This window comes from Nannobrachium achirus, assembly GCF_963921795.1.
Source record: "Nannobrachium achirus genome assembly, chromosome: 7".
NCBI lineage: Eukaryota > Metazoa > Chordata > Actinopteri > Myctophiformes > Myctophidae > Nannobrachium > Nannobrachium achirus.
In genome coordinates, this window is record NC_137816.1 from 35,684,881 (window position 1) to 35,712,099 (window position 27,219).

At 40.5% G+C, this 27,219-nt stretch overlaps 1 protein-coding gene across 1 annotated transcript in view; it reads left to right on the forward strand.

Annotated features, from left to right (window-relative positions):
- Positions 1-4,495: 4,495 nt before the first annotated feature.
- galnt18b (UDP-N-acetyl-alpha-D-galactosamine:polypeptide N-acetylgalactosaminyltransferase 18b) overlaps positions 4,496-27,219 on the forward strand; it is a gene marked incomplete at its 3' end in the record, with an annotated part of 87,510 nt that continues 64,786 nt past the window's right edge. Inside the window, exon 1 of the mRNA XM_080729557.1 lies at positions 4,496-4,721. Within this exon, the coding sequence (XP_080585683.1) occupies positions 4,499-4,721 (223 nt within the window). The 5' untranslated portion in view covers positions 4,496-4,498. The remainder of the gene's footprint in view (positions 4,722-27,219) is intronic.

Consider the following 27,219-nt stretch of genomic DNA (forward strand, 5'->3'; position numbering starts at 1 on the left):
AAAGGGGATCTACAGGGGCAATTAATATGAAGTGGCCTTGTGCCTCAAAACTGTGTGTAAGTGAAAGAGCATTCTGAGCAGTACAAATTGGATTAAATTAACATGGTCTCCAATGGTATGATAAACTTGAAAAAACATATTCTTAAAGAAAGAAAGAAAGAAAGAAAGAAAGAAAGAAAGAAAGAAGGGCCGATCCACACATATAGGCTCTTATTGTAAGCATTTGTGCTTACAGACTACACCCCTAAGGATGCAACTCAAAAGATTCAATCCGTTTAAGTCATGTCAAATTGCTTGCTTTTTAGATTGTTGACGTTATTGGATCGAGATTACCGGTAATTGAGATTTTTCTTTTTTATGTTATTGTGTCAAGAAAATATAATTGTGACCGTGACCTAGGTCATGTAGGCAATGGCATACAGTAGGCCTAGTATGACATGAGATAGACCTTTAGGGTGAAACCTCTTCTAAGTTCTAACACATCTTCTAAAATGAATATGTTCAATAGCCATAGGCCTGCCAGCATCTCTGGTAACCATTGTGAATAGGACAACATTTGGTCCCACGAGCTGACGAGCACCCACTGTTTCACAACATGACTAGATCGTATGGATTGTGTAGCAGCTCAGGTGTCTTCAACAGGGGGTCCGCGACCCCTAGGGGGTCCGCGGAGGTACTGCAGGGGGTCCGCGAAATTATTGCTTAAAAAAAAAAAAAAAAAAAAAAATGATTTCAAAAAATGTTTTTTTTTCTTCTTTTTTTTTGCCTTTTTCCACATTTATTTAAAAAATAAATCATGATTCTATCCATTTTGAATAGCTTGAATACATGATTACTATGCAATTGACATATTGTTGATAGTTGACATTTGTTCTCAGTTAATAAGTAGTATGTTTAGAAATGGTTGTGGTACGGCCCACCCTGCTCGCTGTAACTTGAACATGTTTAAAATAAAAAATATGTCGTAGCCCCGACCCCCCCACCCTACGAGGTGGTAGGGGGTCCCTGCTCCATCTCCCCATCAGTTTGGGGGTCCCCGGCCTGAAAACGTTGAAGACAGTTAGTCTAGTAAATCTAGGGAAAAAATACACTCAGGTTGGACAAAATTTTATTATTTAGTTTTTCAACTGATTCTATTAGGAAATTAGGTCTACTAGTCAGGATAAAAAAATCTACCATGATCTGCTCACTGCAAATAGTATACCCACAGTGGCCAAATCAAGTTGGGCTCCCATCGACTTTCTATACAGGAGGAAAATACCCAGAAAAGAAATAGCTTTAAGTAGGATGTGAGGGGTCTAACTAGGGATTTGTCATGATGCTGAATCCATTGCAAGCATTTGTTTTGCACAAAAAACATTCCTTGGGCTAAAAACGGCCCCAGAAAATGATGGTTTAGTGATGAAAAGTGATGAGTCATCAAAAAAATCATCTTTTATTGGCGTTTTCTGGGGCCAGTGAATGTTTTTTGTGCAAAACAAATGCTCGCAATGGATTCAGCATCATGACAAACCCCTAGTTAGACCCCCTCACATCCTACTTAAAGCTGTTTTAGAAAGTCGATGGGAGCCCAACTTGATTTGGCCACTGTGGGTACTTGCAGTGAGCAGATTATGGTAGATTTTTTTATCCTGGCTAGTAGACCTAATTTCCTAACAGAATCAGTTGAAAAACGAAATAATAATGTAAGGGTGGCCCAACTCACATTAACTGCCAGTGTTTAAACTGGTACCCTTTGTCATTACCTTGTTACTGAATTTGCCAATAAATAATTGTAAATACACCTTTTTGGTTTGATGTATATTATTAAAGTTGTACTATGTAACTTTTTTTATAAAACAAATCTTAAAATTCTCCTAACTATTAAATCACAAAAGTTTTAGAAGATCCGCGCCGTGAATTTCAGCCTGTAAAGCCTTCTCTGTATGTAAACTGAGATCCTTGCCGTGGACCGGATCTCGCGCCAAAATTGCGTCATCACACTACCGGCCAATCACAGCGAGGGTTATACAACTGCCGGCCAATCACAGCGCATCTTGAAGTGGGGTCGCTATGGCAGCCATATTTGTTGTCGCCCGTTTGTACCATCCCTTCTCTAGGTAATTTCGCCTACCAGGCAGGGTGAAGGAGTCCGTATCTCTGGAATTACTGAACGCACAGGAACAAGGGACCCCTTAAAAGATAGATCTCAGCGAGGTGGAGGCAGACGCGGGGGTCTGAAGGTACGAAAAACGTCCGAAAGACGCGGACGCGACCGCGGTTTGCTATAGGGCTAATGACCACTAGTTGGGCATCTTACACAGTATGGCTTTAAGTATTACCATTAGCAGATTATATAATTATAAGTTTCCGACAACGCCACCTCGTTTAAAGAGGAAAGAAAGTGCACAAAAGGCACAACCTTTAGGGACACACAAGTTCGTTTATGGAACACCAGAGCAATATAAATCATGAGGAGAGAATGACCAGGACGACAGTTTAGAAAAGTATAACAATCTTTATTTGCTAGGTTACAGCGGCCTCTATCACGCCAAAAACACAATAATAAAATAAAAAGGGAACCCTATAATCCTATGGCGCCTGCTAAGCTAAAAACCTAAAAATAAGAGCACTACCAACAATAAAACATTAATTCGACCCCCCCCTCTTTCTCTTATCGTATCGTATCTTGGGGCAATTAAAGTGCACTTAGTGTATGGTACTGGCTTGTTAAGGCCTCAAATCGTAATAAATATAATATTACGATAAATGAATATAATTACAAGGAGCGCAGATTATTACTATATACTAAACAGATATCTAATAATAAGCAGCGTATCGTTCAAGCTGGTGGGAATAGTGACTTCTACAGCAGGTGGGAATAGTGACTTCTACAGCAGGTGGGATGGCACACACAGCGACACACAGCTCATCTCTGGTCGTCTACTTCTTTAGTCCACCCATCTGTGAATGCAAAGAATACGCCAGTATCCTTGTCGTGACGACTATACAGCTTACTTCTAGGCCAGTGACTTTATTGACAGTGGTGTACAGGATTGGATACTCACACGCAGGCAGCCTTGTGGGCTGCCGCTGCGAATAGTTCGCACGACACCACAGTAGTCACAACGACCCCTCTCGTTAGCCGGTTCGGCTCGTCGGGACCCTCTCGCTCGTCTCTGGATGGCCCGGACCCTGCCTGGTAATGCTGGCACCCGGATCACCGTCTGGAATCCGCTGGGTTTGTAAGGTAAAGCGTTACTCGGTCTTAGCACTTTAGTTCAGTTCAGGTTTAGTTCAGTTACTGCCTGGCTCGGCCTGTGCCTGTCTCTCTGTTCGTCACAGCCGGCCACCTGAGTCACTTCCCTCAGCCCGCTCCACACACGTCTGCACCCCTTGCTCGTCAACCTAGACTGAGCATGGCGTTCCTCTTAAAGGGCCGCCTCCCACTCGGCCAGCCACCCATTGGCTGGTCATGACGTCAGTCCCCATACAGTGGCCAGCATTGGCTTCTAGTTATCCTATCAGTTCGCATTCAGACTCACACATGGAGAGAGAGGAGGAGGTGTTAAAGGGAGACAGCAATATCGCATTATAACCAAAGAACATATTATACCAAATATACAAAACAGGTTCAACAGAAAGAAATAATTGTAAAAACAACAATTATTAAAGGAAAGAAAAATAAAAAAGAATAACGCGACTTCCACCCCTTCACAATAAAATGTTGTCCAACCTCTGCCTTAATTTTACTGGACTATAGTAGCTACCACACCTTGCAATGAAGTCCCATTGTCTCTATCTTGTGGCTTACTTAAGTATTACATCATCAGGTAGCATAGTCCCTATTGTAGACCTACTACCATTAGTTCCATAACCCGTCCCAAAGCTTTCAACATTATAGAAAATTCAATTGGCCTGTTTTTAGTTGAAAGCAAACTAAACAGAAAATAAACAAAGAAACAAAACAACAATAAAAGCAATCAAATTTGTGAACAGGTTACTGTTCAAAGAAAGGTGACTATAATTTTATAAGGATGTAACAGTATAATAATAAAATAATAATAATAATAATCATTATTATTATTACCCGAATCACTATGATATGGACTTTTAGTACTAGTAGAACCACCCACCACCTTGTCAGTGAATCAATGCGCTAGTGAATGCATATAGTTACAGTCTCTGGCTCCAGCAGAGCAGAATGCATAGCGCCTGGCGTGTCGCTTCCTTCATCTTCCTCACATTCAGCTGGAGCGGACAGTCAGCGGCTCAGCGGCAATGGAGCGAAATAGGCAGCGCGAGTTACCTGTAGATATTTGACACATTCGCAAATAGTCAAACCGACATCATTTCACATAATAATCGAAGGCTGGGGCTGCAGAGCTGTATAATCGCTGGAATTATCGACTTTTCAGTGGCGTTTCTACAGAACTACATTCCAGTTTTTTGTGGGTGATTGTCGCCCTGTCCTCTGGTTTTAAGCGGAGTACTGCTGGCTTTATGGAGGGATGTCGGCATGGCTTGCACAAGGAGAACTAAAACTTTGGTGTCTACATGCGTGATCTTGAGTGGCATGACTAATATTGTTTGTCTGCTGTATGTAGGATGGGTTACTAATTACATCGCAAACGTATACATCAAAGTCCCTTTGCCTATGCCTGAGAAAAAGTTAGAAAGTGACAAAAAAATCATTGAGAGGCTGGATCGACTGGAGAATGTGGTCAACCAGCACATACAAGGTAAGGTCATCATTTTAATACCGGTTTAGCTGTCATATAAGTATACTGTCAACTGGTCACAGCTGATCCTTTCAGGCACATTGCACTTTTAGGCACTTATTCAGCAAGGAACGATGTTAATTTTCAATTGCAAGAAGTGGTAATGTACTTGTAACCTACTGTATTGTAGGCTAGCTACTGTACTGTACTGTACTGTACTGTACTGTACTGTACTGTACTGTACTGTACTGTAAGGTGTGCGTTGAGACAAGTGGCTCAATTTAGAAAGTCCTGGAAGTGCTTTGACTCTTTAAGGGGGTGCTTGTCTAGGGGGGATATGTTAGAGGACAAGGAAAACAGAACATATCCATCTAGCCAGCATCCTGGCTGGCACATTGTCCCACTAACCAGTTTTGCTCTTCTGGAATTATATCCATCTAGCCAGCATCCTGGCTGGCACATTGTCCCACTAACCAGTTTTGCTCTTCTGGAATTAGTTTGTCTTTCTAGTACCCTTGTTATAGTGGTTGTACAGAAATGATTGGTTGGTTGATTGATTGATTGATTGATTGATTGATTGAATTCTTTATTAACAGTTTGCAAAAACAAGCACAGGTTAGTGCAGTGAATAGAGGGTCTGCTAAGAGGATTTAAAGCCTTTTTTGTTGAATGTCTTGTTTCCATTGGGGTCCTTTACACAATTCATTGAAATCAGAATGCCCTTTCTGAAATATGCACTGCAAGCTTTGTGGTTACACTCGAGGTTGTCTCTCTACTGCACTCTGACTTTAAATACATAATTCTGCATATTTTTGGGCAACTACTGTACAAACATTCTTAGTGCTGGCAGTGAAGTTCTTAAAGGTTAGAACATCTCATTTCATATTCCTTTATTTGTATTCAGAAACTTTCAGTACCAGGACAGCTTGCAAAGATACACTAACACAGTGGTTCTCAAAGTGGATTCCAGGGACTGTGGGTTCCTTTAGGGGGGTCTAAATTGACCCATACAAGTCTGTAACTGACAGCGTACAAATGGGTTCCATTTGTACACTGTCAGAATTAAAGGGAGACCTTGAATTTGAAAGTTTGAGAAACACTGCACTAAGGCAGTTGGTAGCACCGGTGGGTACATAAAAAACAATCATGTTTCGTCCAGCACTGGCCTGCTGCGACAGATCATGGCCTCATATGTCATATTACAATGTCAGCTGTTTGGAATGGTGTAATTAATGGAACTAGTCTGTCTGGTTATTCCCTTTGTTCTTTTGCTCTTCTGAGAATAGTCTCCTTTGACTTTGATTGGGACCTTGCTTTTGAGTATGTCTGGAATTCTCTTCCCTCAGGCATTTCCATCACCTATAGCATACAGTAACTGGAGCACACAGTTAAAAAAAAATGAGATATATATATACATTTTTTGCCATTATCAGGGCCGTTCTTGTCATCACAAGGGGTCTCATTTTGTGAGTGTTCCAAATCTGAAATGGCACTGGGCACATAGGCTACAGAAGTTACATGCAGGCAGAAACATACCCATGCTGTTTTGAGCAACAAGGCTGTGCGTTAAGCCTGAGTAAACATTCCAGCTGGAGCCAGCTCTGCATTTCACTGTTTTCATCAAGAAGCTTCTAGTGTGGACGGAACTCTGTCAAGGTGCCATTGCTACTTCACCTTCAAAAGATATTTTGAACTGTTTATGTTGGAAAATGTGGGATTAGATCTCTTTTAAAGCTTAGCATGAAAAGTACACAACGGTAATATATGTAACTGGAACAGATAAAGTAGTATTTCACAAATGAATTCAAAAGAACACATTCTTCTGACTACTCGGCAGATTTGTTTTTTTGGGGCGAGGTTTTATTTATTTTGATAGGATAGCTGAAAAGGGAAAAGATACACAACACAGGTCTCCTGCCAGGAACAAAGGCAGTATACAGAGTCAGTTAGTGTGGTAAGAGAGGTATTTTAGTATCAGTTAATCTTTCAAAAATATAATATTTCAATTCGTAGCATAACAGAATGAATCACCTTCAAGGAATTTTAAGGAGTGCTGTTGGTGATTAATATGTCAGGAGAATCTAACAGGCAAACCTTTTTCTGACATATAATGTGTGCATCTTTACTTAGTGGGTACTGTTCTTTGGGTGTATGACGCTTTATAATCCCACTAGACTGTCAAAATGGAGCAGTTTGATATGAGTAGGCCTTCATTAGAGTGTATACTTAACTGTAAGTGCGGAGGAATGACATTGAGAATTGGTGTCAACAGCTGACTTAGATGTCTCTAAAAATAACATCCCCTCCTTTTTCATCTTGTTGCTACAGTAGCATTACAAGAGTCTTGTGGTCAAGGGGAAATGCTATTATTTTGTCCATGAGAAAACAATGAAGGAAAAGGAAAATATCTTGCTCTGCTGCATTCTGCCGACTTACACTCTTCAGTAGGGGTGCAATAGTTACAGTAATAGCCTAAGATATTTTTGGTGCTTTTCTGCCTTTAATTGATACAGTATTTCTTTTGTCGGGATCGGGGCTAGAGCCCACGGCCACGATGCAATGTCAGGCTACATTGAGCCTACAGTAAGTGCCCGGACCACTGGCCTAGCGGTCCCTAATCAATTTAATTAATTCATTTAAAAAAAGGGTTAAATCATGATGTATAAAATAGGGCTTAAGTGGGTAATAAGACTGTAGCCTACTACTACTACTACTACAAAAAAAAAACACTTTAAGATAATTCAATTAATCAAAGAAGTAATCAATAGGAATAATTGCTAAGAAAATAATTGATCGTTGCAGCCCTACTCTTCACTACTGTATTCTGGCCTCCATGGATTCCATAGACTGTAATGCATACACCATGTAACCACTGTACATGCACTGCAAACAGAGTTATTGGACTTGATGCCTCATGTACATGAATTACCAGTGGGCATTACTGTACAGTGTGGAATGAAACATTTACTGCATGTTGAGCTGGCTCACCATGGTCACCATGGAGAGGCTGAGCAATGTCTCTGGTGTCCACGGCACGAGGTAGTAGGTACTTAAGGGATAAGACAAAAATATTCTTTCTTTTAACTATTTCATGAAGCTCTGGCTTACGCTTGATTCAAGGGTCTTCAACAGGGGGTCCTCAGAGTTACTACATGGGGTCCTTAAAAAGAGTGATAGAAACCTTTTTCTCCTTTTTTATATTAACCACTTGAACTCTAGCATCCATAATATATTCTGAGAACTTTAGGCAAAAATAGCGGATCTACAAGCTCACAACGCCTCGCACTGCGAGGCCTTGTGAGCTTGTATCGTCTATTTTCGGCAAAGAGGTTTGGTGTAGAGGGGAAAAAGAGCAGGCAAAGTTCTGAGTGAAAGGTCAAGTTTATTAAGTATGGATGGTTCAAGTAGTTAAATATCTGAAAAATACAAATGGATATGAATCCAATATACACTGATGATTGTGCTGTCAAATAATGAAACTATATGGAATCTATGAAGAGGTTGTGGGGGTCCCTGCTTCATCTCTCTCTCAACTAAGGGGTCCTTGGCCTGAAAACGTTGAAGACCCCTGGCTTAATAATCGCAATGCACAGTGAGCTTGTAGATCTGCTATTTTCTGGCGAGCAACACCATCATATATGACAAAGATCAGGCTTTACAGATTTCTGTCTTTCAGAGTAGAAAGCTGATCTAGCAGCTGCTTAAACACCTGGGCGGGGTTGCACCACCTCACACTAAGTTCAAACGTAGCCTAGTTGTAACGTAAATGGCTTCTAAGTCAAGACTTACGCATTACTAAAATGTCAGCCTTTGGGCAGCACTAAGTCCTTACTAAGTAACCTATCTCTATGGGAGTAGAGCAACTACAGTACTACACTACTAACGTGGCAGATAGCATTATATCGGCTATTTAATTAATTCAACAATAAAACGACCCATCTGTTTAAAACATACAGAGCTTTAATAGACTATTTCTATATTGCAGGATTGATACTTTTTTAATTCATTTGAGTACTTTTCAACCACTGCATATACAGCACAACAGTGAATTGAACGGTGCGCTCTCCCTGTGTCTCCAAATATGCCTTGCCCTGCGTTACTTCACAACGGGGAAAAATGTATGAGGCCAATATAATTTGTGATACAATCCGTTTGCAGGGCAGTGCGCATGGATGCGCTCGCACTGTGCACGCATATCAGTGACTTGAGTACATGCCAGTGGAGAGACAGAGCTCTCTGTTGACAAAAGACGATACTTCCGACGATATTTCCTTACTAGAAACAGTTCGTTTTCATTGGATTCGGGAGCTATGACGTCATTTTATGCGACTATACATTACTTTAGGAACACTCTACGCATTGCCTTAAGAAGTCGTGGTGCAACACCTGTTTGTAACTCACTTAGTTACAAACTAACTAGTAGTTACTAAGCCTCTAGTAAGGACTTTACACCCTAACTTAGGGCAGAACTTACGTTCTGGTGGTGCAACTGGCACCTGATGAACAGTTTCTTGTATCAGGTGTTGTATGCCTAGTCAATGAATGAAAATCTGTTGGAGAGCAGACAAGTTCACACACGCCCACCATGAGTGTTGCTGCACTCTTTGGTTTACAAAGGCTGTATTGAAAATAACCAGCTCAGGCTGTGTTGAAAACAACCTGCTCCGAGTAAAGTATTTTAGAAAAGAGAGACATACTGTACAGTACATACACCAATTGTACCTCACTCGACTGGCTGCAGGGCATTAGATTGACAACAGCCTGAAATTGTCTAGACTTTATATTTTCTATTTATTGTCTCCACCAGGCCGAAGGCATGGCAGAGACTATGTTTTTCACCCTGTCTGTCTGTCTGTCCGTCCGTCCGTCCGTCCGTCCGTCCATCTGTCCGTATGTGTGTCTGTCAGCGAACAACTAATCTCCGGCACTGTTGGCCCAGTAGCTGTTAAACTGTGCACACACTCCCTGGATACCATGTCAGAACCTCTGCCCCCAATTTTTTCAGATCGTTATTTATAGCGCCACCTTGAGGCAGATTTTTACAAAACAATTTTTTATGGTACTCCAAAAGATTTTGTCCAAACAACATGCAAATCGCTACACAGTATCTCTATGGTCATGTGATCAACACTGATCTGTCCAATTTTCCATATTCCATACTGATTGGCTTCCAAAGTTTGCGGGATTGGTCCGTTTTGAAAAAAATGCCTCAAATCATGAATACAGCTTACGATTTCCATGACATTTTGCACGCACATTCCCACTAGGCAGAGGAAAAAAATATCACTTGAAATGTTGTGCCTTCACTTGATCTTATTTATGTCTGATGTTCTATAGTGGCGGCCATATTATGGTGCTACAGATAGAAAATCTATTAGATATAATCTATTTTTACCATAGAGAATCCAGAAAATTCTATATTTAATGAATACCCCTTTCTTTAATAATTGATATACTGTAAAATGAATGGGATTTCTATCTCTGGTACTACACAATGTCTGCCACTGCTATGCCCTATATCAGTGGTTCTCAAACTTGGGGTTGGGACCCCAAGTGGGGCCAATAGCCAATAGAGTCTGACTGCAGACCACGTGGAAACCCATAAGGCGGATTCCGGGTGTAACGTCATGCAGACAGGCCAATATGAGTGAGTTGGCACTCCCAGACTGTGATAGACAGACGGCCCCATCCAATCACCTGCTAAAGAACTTGAAAAAATTGGCCCGCCTCCTACATCGGTTTGGTTGGAAGGAATGAATCCAGATGGTAAAAGCAGGGCGGTATGTGGCGCAGTCAGGTTACAGATGATTAGCTTAATGTATAATGTATTTTTTTTAAGTGTATACATGGTATCTACATTTCTAAAGTGACAATTTAAGGACTTTCAAGACCATTTTAATACCAAACTGTCAAATATTAAGAGGCGAACATTGTGAAAATAGCCGATCTACATGCTCACAACGCCTCGCAATCTGCTATTTTAACAATATTCATCTGTAGAACCGAGTCACATTAAATGTTATAAATACAATTCCGATTGCTTGTCAGGGTGGGGGTCCCCAGTTCATATATGTTTATTTTGGGGGTCACAGCCTAAACATTTTTTAGAGACTCTGCCCTATATGGTTATAATGTTCTGACTCAATGGCCAAGACACCAGTTGTTCATTACGACAGCTAATTTAGCAGATTGTAATGACAAGTCACAAGATGGCCTCAAGCATATTGAACTACCAAATCAATGGAAACGCTTGGTAAATCATTAGTGAGTGTTTACTTCTGAAGCTGAGGTCCTGTCAGCTTCGAGAGCAAGTGCTCAAAATGATCTAGTGATTTCAGGTTTTTGTCATTCAACCGATGCTGTTATCCAGTAAAACATGAGGAGTTGAGGAGTAACGACAGTAACGGGAAGTGCCTTACGGAAGTTATACTCATGCGACTACAGTTCGTTTAGAATATGTAGTGCAATGGAAAGTAAAACAAAAAAGATTCCTTTGATCCAGTTTTAAATGGAGTCAGTGTGGCTTTTGTGTCTTAAAGGATTTAAATGACGATTCCAGCCGTTCCAACATTTCCCTTCAATAAGGTTCTGAAGGCAGTAAAATTGTCTTATCAAAATGTGACAGTGTCCTATACATACAGTATCAGTCATATTATGGCAGAAATTGAAATATTTTGCATTGAATAGCTGCATTCTTAATAGAAATAATTGGCGAATGAAAGAGAGAAATCTGTATTCAGGGCTGGTTCGTCACATTACATTCAGGCACCACTTTCTGTCTAAAGGTGATTGAGCAGTTTCGATCTGTCTTGTACCACCTTTGCCATAAAATATCAGGTTGGAGTTAATTACTTCAGCAGACTGGAGATCGGCTGAAGGACTCGCAGAAATTATGATATTGTAATATTGTAGAAACCGTGTTGTACAGGTTTCTATTTCATTACCCCTATACTGTAGATGTGGGAATGTGATTATTATGTTTTTTTTTAATACTCTTTTTATTTGAGTTTTGGGCATACCAAGGAATAATTTCAGTTATAAACAACAAAATATAAGAAAGGCAGCGATATGGTACAATGAATAATACATATAAGTACAAATATAACATGAAAGAAAAACAGAAACAAACAGTGACAAACAAAATAAAAAAAAAACAGAACAGTAAATAGACACTCTTGCTCTCAGTCCTCCAGCACGGATCGTGCCCTTTCTGTTATTCCCTCTGTTTCTTTAATCGATAGTGGTCTTACACATGGATGTATTTCACAGAAAATTGTCTACTTTTCCTGAATTTGCTTCTCTTATTTTTCACAGTACAGCTACACAGTGTTAATGTAAGCTTGGGAGCATAGGCGATTCTAGCCTCTTCCAGCAGGGGGTGCACGACCTCTATTACCTCATGCACGCGCGCGCAGCGGATATTAGCGGTTTTGTAATGTTGTTTTAGCGGATTTCTGCAGTTAATTTTGTACCCAAATGTAACACAATATAAACAAAAAAAAGTGTAAAACAGGTGCTTCTTTTTCTAGACACCATATGTCTATCTATAGGATTTATTTACTTATTTTGCAGACAGAGGCAGCACAGCCAGGACATATAAAGCCAAACATCAAGTTAATCATCATTCATCAAGCAATCAAGCAGTCATTTACAGTGTCAAATAAGCATTTCACAAAAACAAATAGTAGACACATCTAGGCCTGGGGCGGTATGGACATTTTGTTACCGCGATTACCGTCTTCCCATTTACCGCCGGTACTGCGGTAATTACCGCACCCCCGTATCTATTAATTAAGGTTCGGCGATAAGCCAAAATATTGCAATCATCTTCCCAAAAGTCGCCTCTCCACAGTGGAGAGGCGACACAGCCTGACTGCCCGAGATATACTTCTCCGTACAGCACAGCGGGTCTGGCTTTCAAAGGAGCAGATCTACAAGCTCACACCACATCGCATCCGCGATGCGTTCTGAGCTTTTAGATCTGCACTGTCGGGTTACCATAGTAACGTAGGCTAGCTACTTGGGCTTTTCAGACACAAACAGCTATGTGAACAAACCAGAAGAGGAAGGGTAGTCAGATCGTGTACAGTGATTCTGTAAACTCACGTCACGTCTCAACTCTCAAATCACAGTGATTGAGTGCTGCTATATACAGGTTTTAGTTACAAGACTTGACAGAAAAGGTTATAAAATCGCCGACGCGCCGCTGGACGGAGCACAACGTGCGACGCGGTGGAGCTGGAGAAAGTAAAATAGTTTCATTTTCGGTTTTGTCCACGCGGCCCGCGCTCCGCCAGTAATCCGTATGAATAAAAAAAGATATGGGTCAGTGACGTGACGCCCCAAAAAATGTGTTTTTAAAAAAACTTTAAATTGCAGGCATAAAGGTTATTTACTTTTGTTCTACTCACTCTCAACCTTATGGAAATACATTTTGTTTTTAGATATTTTATTGGAATCAGACTTTATTCAGCAGTTTGTTGTACTTGTGCCTAAAATCGTCATATGGTGTGACATGAAAATAATTGTTCATAAAATGAAAATGGAGTACATCTTTCTTAAGTTACTCACTTTATCAAAGTCCTTTATCATAACTAACCAGTGATCCACTATAGTTTTTTGAAAATTAATTATATCTGTATATTTTTTTCATAATCGACACTCTGTGTGAGGCCCATGTTCATGATCTTACAACATATTTTAAATGTATTCTGTCAAAACTTTCTCTAAAATTACACAAATATTTGTGACTCTTCCTGATAATATTCTCTATGTAATCCATAAACATTTTTTTGGTTTAATCATTAATAAAGGTATGATTTCTCACTATTTGGAATGTCACACCAAATGATTTAGTGTCACACCGTATGATCATATCTTCATGTGTCAAAGCAAACTGTGTTTTAACCTACCTATTAGTGAGTACTGAACTTTACTGATTGATTAAACAATTACCCAGGATAACATGGCCTTAATATTTCTGAACAGGATATTATTGTAGGGCTTTAACATGGGATAAGAAAGAATTGTAGTAGTAGATGGATGATGAGGATGTGCACAGGAATGCTACGCACACCTAAGTCTTCTGCCGGCCCACGGCAGAAGGATCCTAAAGGGACAATAAGGCGCATAGCCACACTTGGAGCCAAGGCATTGAAGGCAACATTTTATTAACACCAATTAGTGGAAACAGAACTCAGCATTCAGGTAAATTGCTTTTTTCCGAAGTCTCCTGAACTTGAACACAGCATTTTTTTGTGTTGAACAAATGTAATTAGGAATCATGACATTACACCACATCTCCACTAGCTAAAGAGTACTGGGTTGCGCAACTCCGAAAATAGCTGATCTACAAGCTCTCGCAGCACAACGTGTTGAGAGCTTGTAGATCAGCTATTTTCGCTAGTTTTGTCTCGGGTCAGAAAGAGAAAATATTGTTTAGATTGAAACAATATGTTAAGGTTTCTGTGAAGGGGTTTCTGCTCTGTCTGATGAATTTGAAGTATCACTGAATGAAGCTAAATTACATTTTATGTAAAAATGTTTAAAACAAATGTTTAAATGTACAAAAGAAACATGGAACTTTGTTATTTGTTGTTATATCTGTAGTTAAATACAGTATAAATCATATGGTGTGACAGTCAAGTCATATGGTGTGACAAGCAGACATGTCACACCATATGATTAAGTGTCACACCATATTACTGTTTTCTCCATTTAGGTTTACCTTGAGGCTACTATGTACACATTAGCATGCTAACAGCATGCTAGCTATAACAAAGCAGCCTAGATCTACATGGAAATATGACCAAAACTTCAAATAACTTAAGCTTTTTTTAAAGAAAAGGTGTCACACCAAAAGACATCCAGAATGGTGAGTTTGTCAACGTTTCAACAAGATGGCATTTCATGAAAATGTTAAAATCATAACTCACCTCAGACACCTGTCTTGCAGTTGTGCTGGGAGTGCTGAATAGCCTTACAGAAGAAGGACCTCTCTAGCCAATAGGTGTCCAAATAATTGCCTGTTTAATTTTTCCAAACTAGTGTCACACCAAATGATTTTGGGTTGGGGGACAAAATGTTTTTGATCAGAAATGACTGAAAACATTATGCTTTGACTTTGAAAAGATATAGGCTCAAAATAGACATTTTTTTTAGCCTAAATTCATTTTCAAATGATTTTTAGCAATTCTTTTTCTTAGTTTTATTCAAGTTCCCACTTTGAGAAACAAGGTCAGGACAGTCACACCATATGAGTTTTGCCATGTTTGGTTGAAGATTCTGAAGAAATGAGGAATGAAATGTTTTAATCTTGAGTAAGTTCACATAAAGCTTAAGGTCCTGCACAATATTCAGAAGGTTTTTGACAAATATATTTTTTATTTATACATGTTTGACACCGAGGACAGCAAAAACGTTACGTCACGTCACCCACCGATATGCCACAACACAAGGTATGTATTAACATCCTTGTGTCGAGTGGATTACAGAGAAAGTATATGCTGCATTGCTGCTCCGTCATAGAGTTGTGCTCCGTACTCTACTGCCCTGCGTGCACTGTGTGTGTGTGAGTGACGTATGTGGGCGGCTTCCAACGTGTGGTACACGGCCCAGAGCAGAGCGGCATGGAGCGCATGCGGTCCTCGCTTCTCCCCCGTTTTAAAACTCGCTCGTTCTCAATAAAAATAGCCTATTTTTTTGTCTTTTTTGACCGCGGTAAGGACCCTGACACCGCGGTAGGCCGCGGTATACCGCGATACGGCGGTACGGCGGTTACCGAACCCAGCCCTAGACACATCCTTATTACACAATGAACTGCAGCCTCCGGGTTTTGGCACTTGCAAACCTTTCAATTATTTTCTGCACTTCGTGTATTTTCTCAATCTGTAAAATGCCTATATCTGACACTCTTTTATCAGTCATGGTTGTCCGTAAATACGTTTTTAGTTGTCTCAAAGTAGAGAAACTGCGCTCAGCTGAAGCACTCGTAACTGGTATGGTGAGGTACAGTGTGTAGACGTGTTTTAATGTACCAAATGAATCAGAATTATGCATTCCCTTCTCTTGAAAAAAAGCAAGTTTCTTTTCAAACAGTGTCGTGTCCTCCATTTCTTTTTTTTTGCGCACATTCTCTTCAATATAACGAAACAGTTGAAAAAAGGGAACATAATAGACTATGCACTTGGAGGGAGTACAACAGCATTGTGTAAACAGAGATGTGTCTTTATGTACCTGTCCTCCTGAAAGCTTGCTCGGCGTTCTAAGAACCAAAGGCCCGACATGGAAAGCAGAACGCCCGGTCATGGCACACGCTATACTCCAGCCAGGCAAAATCTTTAAACCACTCCTTTCTGAATTTGCGTTGTTTTTCGCCAGCGGCCTTTAATGGACATTCTACATCTTCTGGCTGATATGGACCCAAAGCCAAAAACTGCTTGGCTTTATCCGGGCCATGGCAAGGGTCTCTTTCATGAACAAAGTTGGCTTCATTTGGCTCCTCTGGGTCTGGGCCTGGGGTAACAACAGTTAAGTCTGGAGTGGGGCTTGCTTGCTGTGGAGGAACCGGGGCCTCGGTCTCCGGCAACGGCGAGCCTTCCACAGTGATGTCGGTGGCTGGATCACTGCTGCTGCAAGCTCCGTCCACCTCCTCTGGTTCACGTTCATTAGCATTACTGTCAGTGTCGAGTGAACTACTATACTTGCCCCTCCACCTCTCTTTTTGCGCACATTTTACAAATCACGATCACTGTTTTATTTAATAATTATAAAATAAAGTTACATTACAAAAAAAAAAAAATCAAAATGGCCGCCTGGCGGCCAGGGGGTGCACGTGCACCCTAGGACACCCCTTAAAATCGCCTATGCTTGGGAGTGTAACTGTTGTATATTCATCTTGAACCACCCTCAATAGAATTACTCTAAGCTGAACCATGAAATGGAAGGAAATAAATATCCAGAGCATTTATTAACTCAGAGAAAATCAAATAATCATTGAATGGCTGGCACATAAATACACTGGAGAATATTTGGTAATGAAAACAATTAATTACTCTCATTCCAGAGGGCAAAACATGTTGAGGTTCTGAATAAATTAGGCTACATGTTTAATACTTTAACAAGTGTTTTCTCCATTCAAAGGATGTCTGCGATCTTTTAAAATAAACAGTACACGTCTAGTCAAATTTGTTATTTTTGCACACTACTGCTCTGTTTTCACAAGAAATATAGACCCATATACCCCTATGGGAGAGTGTTTTCTGCTGGTGTTTCAGTCCGAGTGTATCAAAGGGTGCGTTCGGAAATGCGCACCGGTTTTGGTTAGGGTTAGGGTTAGGGTTAGTTTTAGGCATAGTTTTACTGAGGTTAGGGTTAGGGTTAGGTTCGGGTTTAGGCATAATTTTACTGAGGTTAGGGTAGGGTTAGGGTTAGGTTTAGGCACTCACTACACTGAGCACACACCCGGTGCGCATTTCCGAAAGGCACCCTTTGATACACTCGGACTGAAACACCTGCAGAAAACATTCTCCCATACCCCTATAGATTACCCATTTTCAATCAGTTCCTAAATCCAACTGTGAGATGGTATGAAAAATGATATTATTATATATTTTTGTCTCCACCAGCCGAAGGCAGGGGGAGAGTATGTTTTCGCCCCTGTCCGTGCGTCCGTCCGTGCGTCCGTGCGTCTGTCCTCCGAGTTTGTGTACAGCTAATCTCCGGCGCCGTTAGCCCGGTCGCTGCCAAAATGAGCACACACACTCCCTGGATGCCAATTCAGAACCTCTGCCCCACATTTTTCAAATGGCCCTGTTCTAGCGCCACCTTGAGGCCGATGTTTGCAAAACACATTTCTGTACACTACTCTTACAGATTTTGTCCAAAAATCCTACAAATCGGTACGCAGTATCTCGACAGTCATGTGATCGACATGGATCTGTCCGATTTTGCATATTCCATCCTGATTGGCTAAGATTGGCTTTGTAGGATTGAGCCGTTTTGAACAAAATGCCTCAAATCACAAACGCAAAGTGCAATTATCATGAAATCGCGCACACACACGTTCCCACTAGGCCGAGGAAGAAATGCCACTTAATTTTTTTTAAATCAGCCTCATGGTGGCGCTATAACAGGCCGATTTGTGGTTTTACCTATAACTCCACCCATCAGTTTCAAACTTTGTAAGCGCACTCCCTGGATGCCAATTCAGAACCTCTGCCCCACATTTTTCACATGGGCCTGTTCTAGCGCCACCAGGAGGCCAATTTGTGCAAAACTACCTTATGGCCAGTACTCCTACAGATTTTGTCCAAAGATCACGCAAATCGGTAGACAGTATCTCTACAGTCAGTGATCGACATGGATCTGTCTGATTGTCCATATTCCATGCTGATTGGCTGAGATTGGCTTTCAAAGTTTGTAAGATTGGTCCGTTTTGGACAAAATGCCTCAAATCACAAACGCAGAGTGCAATTGACATGAAATCGCGCACACGTTCCCACTAGGCCGAGGAAGAAATGCCACTTCAAATTTTTGAAATCAGCCTCATGGTGGTGCTATAACAGGCCAATTCGTGGTTTTACCTATAACTCCATCAGTTTCAGTTTTTTGGATATTACTCCTTCAGATTTTACCCTAAATTAACAAAAATCAGTACACAGTATCTCTGCAGTCATATGATCAAGACGGATCTGTCCCATATTAAATATTCTATCCTGATTGGCTAAGATTGGCCTCCAAACTTTGCAGGATTGATCCGTTTCAAACAAAATGCCTCAAATCAAACACAGCGTGCAATTGTAATGAAATTGTGCACACACATTCGCAAAAGGCCAAGGAAGAAATTACAAAAGTGTAATTGCCCTACAAAAGTGTAATTGCCCCACCCGCCCGCCAACCCGCCCGCAAGCGGGTGGGTGGGTCAAGGTTTCAGACCTTTTCAGGCGGGCGGCGGGCGGGCGGATTATCACCACTCTCACGTGCAAAAAATAAATAAGAATAATCACCTGTTCTTATTTGCCTTTTATTCTTAATAAGAGTAGGCCTATAAGAATAAGAATACAACGTTTGAATACGAGCACGAGCAAGCGAGTTTTAAAATGCGCTACGTAGGAGCGAGGTTTCTCCTCCGCTCCTTGGTGCGAGGACTGTCCTAATTCCGCTCCTGTTGGGGCCGCGAACCACATCTTGCCAACATTTGACACAATGTGAGCACAGCAGAGAAGATGCACAAACAATTCAGCGCGTGTCGCTGGTCAGGATTTCACTTATAGGTCTATGTCTCTGTCATCCACACAAGTCCGTTTATAGCTAAATACTTTAGTTTGTGTCGGTTAAGTTATATAACCAGCCAGTCAACGGATACGATTTGAAACACAACTTTCGCAAGTGAGGCGGATTTTTTGACTAAATGAACCAACCACGCTCACCTCGAGTCGTCCCATCTCTCCAATCTGGTGATTAATCAATAACCAACAGGATTTAATATTGTCCGTCTTTTGCTGTCTGTTTAAAGTGCGAGGCGCCGTATAAATATGATTGACATAAAACCGCCATTCTTACCCCGACGATGCCCGGCGATTTAGAGAGAATGAACGTCTTTGAATGAATGTCTTTTAGGCTAAACCCCAATTTGAACAACACGTTTGTTTATTTAGCCCATGACATATTGTGCTACTGTAAACGTTTCTGCAAAGCGACTTTGGGTACTTAGAAGAGCCGTATATAAAGATGAGCTATTGTGGAGATGATATACCATCTTTTTTTTAAATGCGGGTTGCGGGGCGGGCGGATTCGTTGATTTGTATATTGTTCTGCGGCGCGGGCGCGGGCGGGTTACGTTCCGTGCGGGCTGTGGGTCGTGCGGGTTATGAAAAAAACCTGACCCGCGCATCACTAGTGCCCATATATGGAGATCCCTAATGTCATCAATATTAAGCCCATATCTTGGAAGTTGGAATACTGTGTCAGTCTCATGTGGTCTATGACGTCAGACATCTATGATGTCAGTCATCTCCATATATGGGAAAAGTTACATTTTTGCAATTCTCCTTTCAAGTCAATCGAGAAAATGTATTCACTAATAAATAATATAAAAGAAACTATATAACGTATCTCTTAGCAAAGCGCACCCACTCGTGTCCCGATGAAGCCGGTCGATTTGACATGGCCCAAGTGCGTGCCACCAAAACTGTGGGAGGAGAAGTGCGGCAAATTAATAATAAATAATAACTTTATTGTCACACCCTCAGACTGTACTGTATGCTTTTCACAGTACAGATATACCGGTACTAAATTATGCACTTCTTGACTATATTTCCACATTCTAGAGAAATTCTAGGAGCTCAAAGAGATTTTGAAAAATCTTTTGTATAAAATACAATTAGAATTTCAGACTGCTTAACTCTCGACTTTAAAGAGACTCTGAAAGTGTTTCTTCACATTTGGTTCCACCACAGATGTCAAAGCGAGGATAAGGAGAAGGCAAATTGCATGGAGGAAATATGCAGAGGGAGACTAGTCTGACGACAGTAAAGTATGTCTAATGCCATGCAGGGGTCATAACAAAACTCCTCATGGTTTAAAAAGAAACTGCAGTACAAATTGAGGTCACCCTACTGTCAATGTCTGTATTCCCAAAAGCATGTGGAAATATAGCCCTGACAAAATATCTACAGTGGTCTAAACAGGCCGCCCCTATCGACTATTTTAAGATATCTTTTCATTTCTCTTTATCCTGCGCGTGGAGAGTGTTTCGAGCGTATAGGTTTAGTTAAGAAACCTATATCGTATGCTGGTAGCTGGCATTGGCCTGCCAAATTATCGATCCATGTCACCAGTCGCACACAGTTGGCCAGTGTGGCAGCTTATTTAACACAGAGAGAAACTTATCAGGACCGTGATGCTCAGTTTGTGTTAGTGCTGCAGTGGAATGCACTGCTGCCTGCACTGAATGCAGTTTTTTTCACCCAGCTGCCACCTGCTTTGGAGCCGCTCTTATGCATGGGAGGTGTGGCGTGTTCACTTTACACAGCAGATTTTTAGGACACAAAGCTACTGTATATGTGGAGGAAGAACATGAAAGCAGATGCAAAAAGAATGCACTGTCACGGTATACTAATTCAATTAAGTATTTAATCAAGTGAATAGCAAGCATTCTGACGGAAAAAAATTAAAAATATTGATTTATAAAAAGGAAAGCTTTTGAAGTCCTAAGCAGAACTGTCTGTCTAAAAGATGAATGGCTCTGGCTTAGAGTATCTCTCTTGATTGAATCATCTGTTACCACATACGTCTTGATTTATATTAATCCAGGGATTTGATCCTGCCGTAGATGTCAGGGACTTGCTCTGTTGAAGCCTGCCTTTGAGACAGAAATTAACTAACACGGCGGCCTTATGATATTCATCATCATTAACCCTAATTGAGACGTTCCATCATAATGTATGGTTTATTCTCACGTTCTGTTCCCAGTGGTTATTTATTATTTATCCATTGCTGCGTATAAATTATCACTCAGGCATTCGTTTGTTGCTCGAGGTACTGTAGGCCAACGAGGCTGAGCCGTAGCTGCCGACCGATTTAGCCGGGTCCAAGGTTGGTTGCCGAGGGTAACAACGATCATTTGTTTATCAAATATCCATAGCCTTATTATAGTTGCAGTTATTAACAGTTATCAGCCCATGGGATGATCATAGATATACAGTAGATAGTTACCAGCCTCTGTGTCCTCTCTTCCCCTCACCCAGGAAATATAAAAGGCTGGGTACAGTGATGAAATCACAAAGAAGTGAGCTATTTAAGGATTAGAAAAGTTATACTTCACGTAAATCCCTCTCAGTTGCAGTATGTGGATTGACTTAATAATGCTGTGGCCCTCAGACATTCAGGGTAAAATAAAAAATGGTAAAATGTTACAGTTTAAGTGTTCCTGAACTATATAAGTGATTTATCAGTATCTCGCTCACTTCATCTCTTCCTCCCTTGCTCCCTCATACTAACCCCCCTCTCTCTCTCTGTCTCTTGCTCTCTCTCTCTCTCTTTCTCTCTCTCTCTCTCTCTCTCTCTCTCTCTGTCTCTGTCTCTCCCGGTCACACACGCGCACGTGCACACTTTTTAATACATACGTAGCTCTATGGAGCTGTTAATTAAAGACACGCCACTTTCACGTTTCTCCTATACTTTGAGCTTGATATGCTAATTGGACGCAATAGGACATAATTGCTTATAAATCAAAAGGAGTCGAAAGTGGATCTGCAAGGAGTTATGAGTAAACTGCAGGTAAAGTCCCGGAACTGTATAATTTAGCTCTGTACTGCAGTTTCCCATGCATGCTGGTGAGCAGGGAACCGTGTAGATATTATTTTATACCCACTGGATGGTGAAATACTAACATCACTAATGACCCTGTCTATTTTAATTATACATTCCCTGGAAACCTAAGTCAATTGTGGTTGTAAAGTAAGACTCCTGCTGTCAGTTGTTTTTGCACAACTCCATACACCTGTAGGCAAGGAGATCTTTCAGACAACCAGCTAACTCAGTTGTACTATAGTTATATTCACACATTTTCATTTCTGACCTTAACTTTGTAAATTAAAATACTATTTTTTACATTACTTATGATCAGAATAATCTGATAGTTGCCGGTGGAAAGGCACCCCAGATAATAAAGAACATAGGGTTAAGCTTCTCAGTAAGATCTTCAAGGTTAATTCATTTATTAGTTTTGCTTTTTATCCCTTTTCTCTCCAATTTAGGTGTTATGCACACATATTTGTGTGTTGTCACTGCTGTCACATCCTACTGGCTCACGTGCCAGTAAGGAGGAGCCCCCACCGGGAGGACTTAGTCTCCATCCTACTCCTTCTACCCAACACTCCCTGCTGACTGCTCTGTCGAGGTGCTGACTTGCGCCTTGTGCACAAGTAGTTGTGCAAAAGCAGAGCACCATGAGGTGCGCTCATCACTGGCGATGCCACTGACATCACCACTGGCATCACCAGGAATGCTGGTCCCTCATTGGCTGTTAACGATGACGTTGCCAGAAATGCTGGTCCCCTGATTGGGACCACAGCTACCTACCTACCTACATTACCTAGTACCTACCTACCTACTTACATACCCACCTACCTATGGTACATACGCAACCGAACGCAGTGCTTGCTCTCCTCGCCCAGATTCCCTCCCCTAAACACGGCCCAATTGTGTTCGTATAGACTTTCGACAAAGCCGAATGCACCACTGTGAATTCGAACCCCAAGCCTCCGCAGTGCTTGATGGGCACTTTACCACTGTGACACCCGAGCACTACAGTGTTCAGTGTTCATTTAAAGGGATATTTCACTTAAAAAAAAAACTTTTGGTAATTTTATCATCTAATCAGGCTTTTGGGAGCACCTGGGTCACTTTTTAAATAGCTTGATTCAATGTTTAGATATTTGGTATTGATTTCATCAGCCCCCTTCCTATACAAACCCAATGTAACTTCAATCTCCATTTTAACCATGATAGATTCATCGCAAAAACACCCGTCCTTTTTTCTGGGGACTCATACTTCCCTCTGAATACTTGAGCTATTTTTTTTTTTCATCTTTTTTTCATTTTCTTTTTAGAATTATTTTATTCTATTTTTAAAAAATCATTTTCCAAAATATATGTTTTAAATAAATTAAAAAAAGTAAATGAAAAAACAGCCTGCTCATGTATCTGGAGGGATGAATGAGTCCCCAGAAAAAAGGACGGGTGTTATGACTAATCTATCATGGTTAAAATAGAGTTTTAAGTTACAGTGGGTTTGTATAGGAAGGGGGCGTGTCTGATAAAATCAATACCAGATATCTAAATACTGAATAAAGCAACTTAGAAACTGTCCCAGGGGCTCCCAAAAGTCTGATTAGACGATAAAAAGTCCAAAAGCTTTTTTGAAAGTGAAACATCTCTTTATATCAGACAGTGATTTGATCAAGACTCACAGGGCCCCTGGGCCAATTATCTTTTAGCGTGAGTAACATGATTTACAGTCTATAGATCAGATCAGTTTCAAAGAGGTAATAGGAGAAAAAGCTTACAGTATTTAAATACAAACAATGAATCTTGAAAATTCATTGGCCCTGTCCATAATCCGTCCAAAATGTATAAATGTAATCAGAGTTACAAATGGATTCAGAATGACACATTTGAATGGATGGATGATTTTACTGATTGTTGGGCAGGCATTCTTAAAGGATTATATGATGCTTGCATGAATAATATATGATTTTACATGGGAATATTCTTTGAATTTGCATAATAACTTTTGGAAAATAACATTATGGAAGGGTATTATGCGCACAGGCAACATAAACCCATTTCATGAGTAAATTGTGGTCATCTATCTTTTTTTCCCACTCAGATCATGGACCTGTGTCTCCCATTGCCTCATAGACTAATTGAAAATACAAGTCTATGTTGTAGAGATATCCGCAATTACAATACACACACTATGAAGGTGGGAAAGTTTATAAATAAAAAACATGTTTATATGTTTGAGACGTGTATGTACAGTCTATTATTAAGTCCCTTCTATGGAATAATGTATACGTTTCTATTCTACGAGTCTATTATTCCACATTCAATTACTTCAAAGCATTTTATACCTTTTAATTACATTGCATCTGCATCACACACTCCTATTGTGGTCAAAGTAAGCCTAAACCACTCTACTAGCCCCTATGGTGTCTCTCTCTCTCTTGCTCTCTCTCTCTCTCTCTCTCTCTCTCTCTCTCTCTCTCTCTCACTCTCTGTCTCTCTCAGTCTCTCTATGCTACCCCATCCTCGTGCAAGTGAAAGCCATCAAATATTCACAGCTGCCTTTAGAATGCAAATGCTAAGCATAAAAATAGATCTGATCGAGTTTAAAGAGGTAATACTGAGGAGAAAAGCAGTTGTTACACACATTATCCCAAATGGTGATACTCAAAATTCTGTTTGTATTTGCACTGCAATGCCTCCAATGGGCTGTGCAGAAAGCAGAACAATAGCAGTATGACTCTGAATGCCTTATCTGCTATACACTGGAGCCTGCTGAAGGTGCTTAAGGTTTATTTGCTGCAGTGGAAGATGCTAAGCACAACTTCTGACTAGATGTGTGGGTATCACTCTGATCCCAATTTATCTAGATACAAGCTCTCACTGTCCTGTGTACAGTATTGCTCCTATAATCACACCTTGAAAAAAACTTCATGAGGAACAGAAAGTATTTTTATTGTTGTTGCTTTTTTTGTGTGTGTTTTGAGTTTAAGGTTGTAAATTAGATTGTACAAAACTTTGAGTAACATTGAGTAACATTACACAGTATTGACACATTTGCATTAACTTTTAAAGTGAAAAGAAAACTTTATTATTATTATTATTATAGATTGGTCCTCATTAAGGCTCATTATGATACCATTTTGTCTATTCACTCTGTGTATCAGAGGAGGGCTTTGGACAGTTCAGAAGCCCGCCTACCAGTGACATCATCAATGGGGAATCCAAGTTACAGTAATAGAAACTGCAGGTGTTCTATAGACCAGGGAGTTTCAAACTTTTTTGTCTCAGGGCACCCCTGTAAATATTATTTTCATCCGAGGCACCATACATTATAATTTTCACTCCCAACAATATGCTATATATTTATAGCATATTGTCGTTGTCGGATGGAAACCTTGCATGTCCAAAACCGTTCGTTTTGAGATAATAGCCATTTTGGTTAGAACTGACTGAAAATATGTTTGTACTTCAAGTTTAAAATGATACTAAATATTTCTTCAAGTGTCCAAATAAATTCCAAATATTATCAAATGATCTCGCGGCACCCCTTGACTGCCGTCGCCCACTTTGAAAACCCCTGCTATAGACAAATCCACAGAGCGCTGCCCTGTAGTTGCAGTGTCGCTGAGTTATGATTGCCGCTCTGTGGATTCGACTATTCCTGGAAAGTTAGCATGCTGTAATGGAAGCCATTGTTCTTTCATTAATAAAAAAAAAAGAAAAATAAAATAAAATGAATCTGCGATAATGTCACTGATAGGTAGGCGGGGTTCCAAAGTTTCCACAGCCCTCCTATGAGACACAGACTGAGAAATAAAATTGTGCCATTTTATCATGAAACTTAGTGAGGACCATGTATGAAGATTGTACATTGTACTTTACAATACAAACCCCAAAATCAATCCTCCAGTTCTAGGCAACACAGAAGGGGGGGAACTTTTTTTCTATTTCCACACAACTCCTCTAAGGTATATTAATGACATATTTCAATATTGATAATGGGTGGTCTTCCCCTTTAAGTTGTCCTTTAAGAAAGGCTTCTTTGTTCATTCTTAAACGATTTTTACGCTGTACAACCATATACCGGTACTTTGCTACATGTACCGGTATGCTACAACCAGTTTTCGAGGAACCGAAACAAAGACTGATGTCTCTTACTGAAAAGGTCTGAAATTGTGTTTCCCTGGTCCATTTTCACAATAGTTTAATGCATTTGGAAAGCTCTTGCATGCTCTGACAAAACACGATATGGGGATATATCCAGCTTGGTACAGAGGGCAGTGGCTGCCATCAGCACCCATTCTCTGCCTGGCCTTAGGTGCTAACAAACCAACTCAGATGAAAAACTCCCCGACCGTCAAACGCTTTGCTGGGGCATCTGCAGAGTGATGATAAGGACCGGGCTTTCATTTTCTCCCCACTCAGCAGATGGTTTTAAGCTAATTATAACTGTCATTGTAGTCTAAATTTTGGAACTATATAACAATTTGGTCCAGACAGAGACTATGGATTTCTCAACAGAAGTTGTAGCTTGTGATACCAGTGCTGTAACTCAAAACATTAAACAAAAGGTATTTTGTCTTTGTAAAATGTAAAAATTAAGATCAACTTCTGGCTTACTCAAAGTACTGAGAACCAGACCAGCTCTACATTGTAAATGCATGCATGCTGTAAATAGCCCTATACCCGTTCTTATGAATCATCCACCCCATGTTAAAGTGATGTGAAAAACAGCTCATCACAGGCACATTTGACTTTGTTGGATAGTGTGGGTTTCTGTTTTGAAAAGCTTCTTACTGCCTTCTGGGCAAATGTTTGCAATTGTTTTTTTGGTAGATTTTTGGAGGGTTTATAGAGGAAGATAGCCATTTTTTCCAACATTCAACACGTTCACTAATGGCTGACTGAACAGTGCCTTACGACACTTGGTTTTAAGGATATGTGAAGTGTTGTATACAAGAATGTAAGAGATAAACTGTGACATAATTATTAGAAAATCTCTATGTTATTCCCGGCCTTACCCATGTGATTTATTTGCTGGCAGGCATTTTCCACCATGTCCCATCAGTCTTATTATCCAAGTCTTATTGGTCTCTAGAGCTTGCGTTTCCACCCTTAGTGAGGGTTTTGGAGGTGAAACAACAGCCACCTGGTCTTGCATTCAGAGGCTGTTAGTATTCATGTCTCTACGACGTACAGCATAATGAGCATATACTGTAGCAGGCCA